The sequence below is a fragment of the Notamacropus eugenii genome, chromosome 5, assembly GCF_028372415.1.
Source record: "Notamacropus eugenii isolate mMacEug1 chromosome 5, mMacEug1.pri_v2, whole genome shotgun sequence".
Taxonomy (NCBI): Eukaryota; Metazoa; Chordata; class Mammalia; order Diprotodontia; family Macropodidae; genus Notamacropus; species Notamacropus eugenii.
Genome location: NC_092876.1, coordinates 10,122,666 through 10,131,462, shown reverse-complemented (window position 1 = coordinate 10,131,462; position 8,797 = coordinate 10,122,666). Strand labels below are relative to the sequence as shown.

At 37.4% G+C, this 8,797-nt stretch overlaps 1 protein-coding gene across 7 annotated transcripts in view; it reads right to left on the bottom strand.

Annotated features, from left to right (window-relative positions):
- Positions 1-204: 204 nt before the first annotated feature.
- LOC140503301 (uncharacterized) overlaps positions 205-8,797 on the bottom strand; it is a 20,126-nt gene continuing 11,533 nt past the window's right edge. For 3 of the 7 annotated variants that reach the window (XM_072607171.1, XM_072607172.1, XM_072607170.1), the window contains 2 exons: positions 8,280-8,375; positions 205-4,664 (listed from right to left, as the gene is read on the bottom strand). In XM_072607171.1, coding sequence (XP_072463272.1) covers positions 2,419-4,664; positions 8,280-8,375 — 2,342 coding nt within the window. In that variant the 3' untranslated portion in view covers positions 205-2,418. Of the gene's footprint in view, positions 4,665-8,279; positions 8,376-8,732 lie in introns of all 7 variants that reach the window. The other 4 variants (XM_072607174.1, XM_072607175.1, XM_072607173.1 and 1 more) reach the window with 2 other exon arrangements.

Sequence of the window (8,797 nt, the reverse complement as noted above, 5' to 3'; positions counted from 1 at the left end):
AACTCCAAAAGACTTATGATGAAAAATACTATCTGTCTCCAGAGAGAAAACTAATGGACTCAAGTGAAGGTTAAAGCATATTTCTTCTTTCTTATTTTTGGACATAACTAATGCAGTAATTTGTTTTGCATCATTATGCATATTTGGAGTGGGTTTTGCTTTTCTTGCTTTCTCAGTGGGTGAATGAAGGAAAGAATCTGGAACTGAAAGCAAAATAACATAATTTATTTTTAATTGGAAAGACTTGACAAACTGATTCACATAATGATCATTCATGATTTCAAAGAAATGACGAGGAGGAATGCTGCCCATCTGACAGAAATGTGATGGTTTAATATGCTGGATGAGACGCGTATTTTTTGAGATGGCCAATGTGGGGATTTGTTTGCTTTGCTATGCCTATTTATTGCAAGGGTTTTATTTTTCTTTGTTTTCCCCTGAGAGGAGGGAGGGAGGCAGAGACAGACAGACAAAGAGAGACAGAGAGAGACAGAGATGTTTAATAAATTTAAAAATTAACTTAATTAAAAGAAAAATACTACATTAAGGATATGCTGATAAAGGTTGCTCCTTGTTCATTACATCTTTAGAGGTTTTTTTGAATAAAGAATTCTCTGATAATTAATGAAGACTCCTGAATCTGCTTTCTCCTTTACTGATTATATTTATAGGATCACTATGTAGAATGAATTTCCTAATGTTTAATAAAGTAGTTCCTCTTCCAGTTTTTAAAACTAGAAGACAAAGCTGTGTACATTTATTATACCACCAACTACATCCATCTTTAAATAAAATCATTGACTCTCAAAGTGGAAACAAAAGTAAAGATAATTCTAGAACTGAAGTCTACAGAGATGACAGTCCCAGTGTATTCTACCCTGATCAGACCACACCTAAAGTTTCATGTTCAATTCTGGGTGCCACATTTCAGGAAAGAGGTTGATAAACTGGAGAGTGTCCAACCAAGATAGTGAAGGCTTCAAGATCATACCATATGAGGATCTCCTCTAGGAAATGAGAATGATTAGCAAGGAGAAAGGGATTTAGTGAGGAGCTTATGGCTGTCTTCAAGAATGCAAAAGAAGGAACCGTTCTTGGTCCTCAAGGACGGAATTAGTAACACTGCACAGAAGTTACAAAAAGGCAAATTTAGACTTTCAGTAAAGGAAAACTTCCTCACAATTAGAGCTATCTAAAAGTAGGATGCACAGCCACAGGAACTAGTAGGTTTTCCTCACAGGAGGTATGCAAGCAAAGGCTGGATGATCGCTTAGTAAAGACTTTTCAAAAAGTCTATGCTGTACACAACGACCCACCACCATTCCTAAATACTCATGATAAAGCATGCTCTTCAACTCCAGATAGAAAATGGATGGATTCAAAGTCCAAACTGAAGCATTTTTTTCTCTTTTTTGGGCTTTTTATCATGACTAATATGAAATTTTATTTTGCATAACTATACATATGTGTAATAGGTCTTGCTTTTCTTGCCTTATTATTTAGGAGAAAAGGAGAGAAGGATAATTTGGAATTAAAAAAAAGAATAAAAAAGCAAAAATAAAATGATTTCTAAAATATATATTGTATGACATACCTAAGATTCATGTCCAAGTGTGATTTGTGTCTAAGAATTCTTTGAACTCCAAGATTCTGTGATCCAGACTGCAGTTAGCTAAGTGATCTTTACTAGCTCAAATTGACTACTTGATGTTATGATTCTATCACAAGACAATACAATTAATATAACCTGGAGTGATATCCAGAAGTAATCAATTTATATTTCAAGAGATACTCCTTTATAGGCAGTCTCCAAATTAAGAATAACCTAGCCATAGGTGAGAAAATATTTTAAGTGATTACCTTCCTTCTTTCTGTTCCTTGGCCCTAAAAGGTCATTAAAGTGAACCTTATTCATATCAAATGCCTAAATGCTTTAGTAAACCAATTCTGAGATCATTTGGTTTAGGTGCTACTTTGGATCCTAAACTTGTGCTACCCAATTATCAACAAATGGTAGCTAAGGTGTACATCAAGAGAAAGGGGATATAAAGACAAATATAATTATTTTTCTATCTTAAAAATTCCAAAACAATTTTATAGTTTGTTACAAAATCTCAGATCTTGATTCTAGAGTTTAAAGTTTTACAAGTCTTTATGAAGCCTCTTCTATATTATTATATCTCTGACAGATAATTTCTAGGATGAAGTCTGATGGAGCATAAACTATAATCCACAGGTTTTCCCATGGTCAATTATATTCATAGAGTTTTGCTTCAATATGAATTCTTTCATACTTCCTAAAGATGAGCACATGTTGAAGGCTTTCAGCATTCATTATATTTATAGGGATTCTCTCTGGCATGAATTCTCTGATATTCTTTGAATGTTTCTTTGAGCTAAAAGACTTTCCCCAGATTACTATATTTCATTGTTTTTTTCACCTGTATGAGTTTTCTTGTGTGTGGTAAAGTTTTGCCTCTGCCTAAAGGTCTTTCCACATTTATCACATTCAAAAGGTTTCTCTCCAGTATGAATTCTCTGATGTTGCTTAAAGTTTCCACTCCGGTTGAAAGCTTTCCCACATTCATTACACTGAAAAGGTTTCTCCCCAGTATGAATTCTCTGGTGCTTAGTTAGATCTCCTCTTTGAATGAAAGCTGTCCCACATTCATTACAAACATGGGATTTCTCTGCAGTATGAATTCTTTGATGTTGAGTAAGGCGGTAATTGTTGCTGAAGGCTTTCCCACATTCATTACATCGAAAGGGTTTCTCACCAATATGAATTCTCTGATGGTCAATAAAGGATGTAATGTTGCTAAAGACCTCCCCACATTCACTACATTGACGGAGTTTTTCTTGAGGATGAAGAATTCTCTGATGATTAATAAAGAATTTCCTTAAGTTGAAGTTTCTCCCACATTCATTACATCTAAAAGGTTTCTCTTGTAAATGAATTCCTTGATGTTCAGTAAGGTACTTTTTTCGACTGAAGGCTTTTCCACATTCATTACATTTATGGGGTTTATCTTGAGAATGAATTTCCTGATGTTCAGTCAGGTACTTTCTCTGACTGAAAGCTTTCCCACATTGATGACACTTGAAAGGTTTCTCTCCAGTATGAATTCTCCTATGTTTATTAAGATCTCCCCTCTGGCTGAAAGCTTTCTCACACTCATTACATTGAAAGGGTTTCTCTCCAGTGTGAATCCTCCAATGTTGCACAAGAGATGAGCTGTGCCTGAAGTCTTTGCCACATACATTACATTTATAAGGTTTCCCTGGAGCATGATTTCTCTGGTGCTCACTAAGGCAGGAACTGTTACTGAAAGCTTGCCCACATTTCTTACTTACATAAGGCTTCTCTTGAGTATGAATACTTTGATGTTGAGTTAGTTGGTGATTATCGCTGAAGGCTGTACTACAGTCATTACATTCAAAGGGCTTTTCTCCAATGTGGATTCTCTTATGTTTCTTAAGGTAGGCCTGCTGGCTGAAGGCTTTTCCACATTCATTACATACATAAGGCTTCTCTGGAGTATGAATGCTTTGATGTCGAGTCAGGTGGTAATTACTGCGGAAAGTTTTTCCACATTCATTACATTCAAAGGGCTTCTCTCCAGTGTGGATTCGAACATGTTGCTTAAGGTATCCCCTCTGGCTAAAAGCTTTTCCACATTCATTACATTCAAAGGGCTTCTCTCCAATGTGAATTCTCTTATGTTTCTTAAGGTAGGCCTGCTGACTGAAGGTTTTTCCACATTCATTACATACATAAGGCTTCTCTGGAGTATGAATGATTTGATGTCGAGTCAGGTGGTAATTACTGCGGAAAGTTTTTCCACATTCATTACATTCTGAGGGCTTCTCTCCAGTGTGGATTCGAACATGCAGCTTCAGGTATCCCCTCTGGCTAAAAGTTTTTCCACATTCATTACATTCAAAGGGCTTCTCACTAGTATGAATCCTTTGATGTAGCATAAGGGATGAATTGTTGCCAAAGGCTTTTCTACACTGATTACACTCAAAAGGTTTCAGCCCAGTATGAATTATCTTATGTGTATTAAGGTTTCCCTTCTGGCCAAAAGTTTTCCCACATTCGTTACATTTATAGGGTTTCTCTCCAGTGTGAATTCTTTGATGTACAGTAAGACATGAGTTGTTGCCAAAGACTTTTCTGCATTCATTACATTTATGAGGTTTCTCTCCAGAATGTATTCTATGGTACTGAATGAGGTCTGAATGGTAACTGAAGGGCTTTCCGCACTTATTATATTTAGAAAGTATCTTTCCCAAGGAGAGTTTACTATATTTACTTGGTTCTGAAAACTGTTCAAAGTTCTTTTCAACTGCATACTTACGGAGATTTCTTCTGATTGGACCTGTCTGTTGTGGAAGAACTGACACTAGATTGAACTCTCCTCCAAAGTCATCAACACTCAACTCATTACAAGGTTTTCTGTGAGTGACTGTTGATCTCCAATACTGTCTCTCTGCACCACCCTTTCGCCTGGCTAACCTGACATTACAAGCCCAAGTTTCTTCAAACTTGGGATGCCATGGATCATCTTTTGTGAATCTCTTCTTGGATGACTCTCTCATAGAAATAACCTCTTTTGGAATCAACTTCTTGGTTTCATATCTTGTCTTCTGAGTAAAAGAAGCTGAAAGAAGAAAAAAACTGTTAAAATTCACCTATCTCTGTACTCAGAAGAAAAGAAGTTATTTTATAAGATCAAGATTCCATTTCTCCTGAAAGAGAATGATGTTTGCTCAAGCACCATCTTCTGTATGAGGTCTTTCCTGGTCCTCCCAGTTACTGCTTTCCTCACCAAAATTCCTTTGTGCCTTCTTAAAAATTTAAATATTTTATTTTTTCCAATTACATGCAAAAAACAATTTTTAACATTTATTTTTAAAATTTTGAATCTCAAATTCTCTCCCTCCCTTTCTCCCTCTTACCCTCACTGAGAAGGAAAACAATTTGATATAGGTTATACATTTGCAGTCATGTAAAACATATTCCCATATCAGTCATATTGTGAAAGAAAACACAGATCATAACAAACATTTAAAAAGTGAAAAATAGTATGCTTTGGCCTGCATTCAAACTCCATCAGTTCTTTCTCTGGCGGTAGACAGCATTTTTCACATAAGTCCTTTGGAATTGTCTTGGATCACTGTATTGCTCAGAATAGCTAGGTCATTCACAGTTGATCATCATACAAAATTGCTGTTACTATATACAGTGTTTTCCTGGTTCTGCAATTTACTTTGCATGAGTTCATGTAAGTCCAGATTCTGAGAGCATCCTGTTCATCATTTCCTACAGCATAATAGTATTCCATCAAAATCACATACCACAACTAGTCCAACCATTCCCCAATTGATGGGCATCCCCTCAATTTCCAATTTTTTGCCTCCACAAAAAAGAGTAGCTATTTTTTTGTACATATAGGTCTTTTTCCTTTTTAAAAAAATTTCTTTGGGAAAAGACCTAGTAGTGGTACTGTTGGATCAAAGTGTATGCAAGCCTTTATAGTTCTATGGGCATAGGTCCAAACTGGTCTCCAGAATGGCTGAATCAGTTCACAACTCTACCAACAAAACATTAGTGTCCCAATTTTCCCACATCCCCTCCAACTTTGTTATTTTCCTTTTCTGTCATATTAGGCAATCTGATAGGTGTGAGGTAGTACCTCAGAGTTGTTTTAATTTGCATTTCTCTAAATCAATAGTGATTAAGAGTATATTTTCATATGACTATAGATAGCTTTGATTTCTTCATCTGAAAACTGCCTGTTCATATCCTTTGACCATTGATTAATTGGGGAATGATTTGTATTCTTGTAAATTTGATAAATGAGGCTTTTATCAGAGAAATGTACTATAAACATTTTTCCCCAGTTTTCTGCTTTTTTTTTTTTAACTGGCTTCATTGGTTTTGTTTGTATCTTTTTTGTATGGGATATGCTAGTTTATGTAAATGTTGTTGCCTCAATCAGAATGTAAGTTTTTGGGGGGGCAAAAACTGTTTGACTTACGTCTTTGGTAACCCCAGAACCTAGCATAGTTGGGCACATATTTATTATTGCATAAATGTTTGCTGAATGATTTTTAAAACACACACACACAAAGAATGGTCAGTTCAGAAAAGACAGAATAAACATTTTCAATTGTTTGAAACAGAAGACAAAAACAGGTAAGAAGAGTAACTATCTATGGCTAAACTCATAATACACGGAAAGAATTTATTCATATCAGAGAACCATCACAAGCAATCTTTTGTAAAATATTTGCATAGCGAGAAATAGGAAACAGGTTATAGAAACTATAGATCAGTAAACCTGAAGCTATCTATGGCAAAATCCAGGAAACTATTATAAAACAGATGTCTTGTGAGGTCTTAGAAGAGGAAAAAGCATGGATCCAATAGGACCACCTTAGCAAAACTAACCTTTATTGATAAGATTTCTGAACAAACACATGAGGGAGATGCTAAAGCCAGCCAATGTGTGTGGCAAACCACTGGCAAGTCTTTCAAGAAATCTTTGTAGTCAAGATAATGAAATGCGGTCTGGACGAAAGTATCATAGCTGTTTCTCAGCCATGCTGCTCAGTCTCAGCTCTCTGTATCTTTGGTTTTTATTAGCCATCCCCTATGATGGGAATGCTCTCCTCTCTCATATGCACCTCAGAATTTCCTGCTTCCTTCGAGCTTCAGCTCAAGCACTACCTCCTACATGAAGCCTACAGGGACAGCTGGCTGAATAACTTTACCCAAAAAGGATAATAAATGAAAAGATATCCTCAACCTATAAGGAGTCCTCTAGTAGCATGTCTTAGATATGTTAGCTCTCTCCTGGTCTGTTTTTATCAAGACATTTGATGAAATCATAGATAGCTGGTAGAATCAGTTATCAAGTGTTATCTACCTTCAAAGCATCTCTCCTATACTTCTCTTTTTCTCCTCTGCCTGATGCAGACCCCCATCCCCATTCATCTAGATTTTGCAAAAACCTCCAAATTGGCCTCTACAACTCAAGTCTCTTCCTTCTCTCATCTATCTCTCCAAAGGGATTGTAATGCTAAGTATGTTAATGGGAGTTGTAATGTTAATTATGTGAATGAGAGTTAAAGATCTTCCCCCCCCCCATTGACCCAGACAGCCCATTAAGGGAAGCTTGATTAGGGGAGATTTGTTTTGTAGGAAGGCCAACACCTTTTGTTAATTTCTAATAAGGCACTGGTTCTCACGGGTTGTGATGCCCTCTGGCTCTGAAAAGTATATATGTATTCTGAGGTGAGGTTTTGTTTAGGGTTTACTCATTGAAAGTGTTTGTTTGGCCAGACAAGACTCGGGGTACCAGCCGAGCCCCCGCTGGAAACCCTGTCTGTTGCTCTTTATTTCTGTTTGTATTTTCTCTGAAGTTCAGGGTGCTGACTTTCCCCTGTACTAAGTGAATGATCTATGTGCTTGATTAGAGTAGACTGTTGACCCCTCAAAAGCTGCTTTCCTTTTAGAAAAGCAGATCTAAGAACCTGTGCAGCAGGCCCTCCTGTGTATGCCGGGGTCCTTGCTATTACAAGGATCTATGTAGAAGACAGGCTGGACAGACTTCTGAAAGAAAAGGGAGATTCTAAGAGGCAGAAATGAGTAGCTAATGCCTTATGTAGATGGGGCAAGGGACCAGGGGAGGCAGGCCAGGGCACAAGTGCAGAGACAAGTGACTGAGTTTCAGGTGTAAAGAAGGAAGAAGAAGGAGGAACAATAATGGATAATGGGGCTGGAAATCTAGGTTAAAGCCAGGCTTTAAAAGCCAAGAAGTTTCTATTTTATGCAAGGTAAAGTTTGTAAACTTGATTTTAAAATACACATAGTTTGATAAGTGGGCTTCTGTATAATTGATTTTCCATGTAATCATATGTATTTTCTTTTATATTCTGAGAAGGGGATCCTTTAAAAAAGATGTCACCAGACAGCCAAAGGCATCCATGCCACAGAACAGGTCAAGAACCCGTGCTCTCGAGGTAAGAGGGAGTCGGTTGTGGGGGATGCTAAAGAGGGAATTCTTGCTCCAGTATGAGTTAGACCAAATGGCTTCTGATTGCCTCTTCCAACTCTGAACTTCTGTAAATCTGTTCAGGGGGTGTACTAGGGTCAGGGGGAAAGGAATGACTCTCTGAAACAGGAGGAAAAGGTAACCAGAGAGATGCCAGGAATGTCCTTGGTTAAAGCTCCTTTCAGGACTGCCTTATGCTGCTCTTCCATCACTTACCTAGGAAAGTGCATCTTGGGATGTCACCCTCTGGGAGCCACAGGGCTTCACCTCTCTCCAACTGGGAAATCACATCTGGTTTGGAAACAGGAAGCCCTGCTCACGGGAAACAAGCAGGAAGTACTGAAGATAGAGCACCATCGCAGTGCCTTCCCTCTTTCCTGTTTTTTATTTCCTATTATTTCCTATTTTTCCTGTACATCATCTACCTTCCTATATATTTGTTTGCATATTGTCTATACCATTAAATTGTGAGGTCCTTGAGGGCAGAGACTCTCTTTTACCTCTTTTTGTATCCCCAGGGCTTGGCAGGATGGCCAGCACATAGTAGTAAACATAAATACTAAACATTAATAAATGTTTATTGAATCAAATTCCTTCAATTAGGAAAAAGGTAGCATGCTAAGAAGTCCTAGGGGAATGGTAATAAAGGATTTCTAAAGAACACCCTACCTTGTGTTCTCAGGAAGTACAAGGAATGGATCACAGGGTGAACTGAGGTTCAAATCAATCTAATC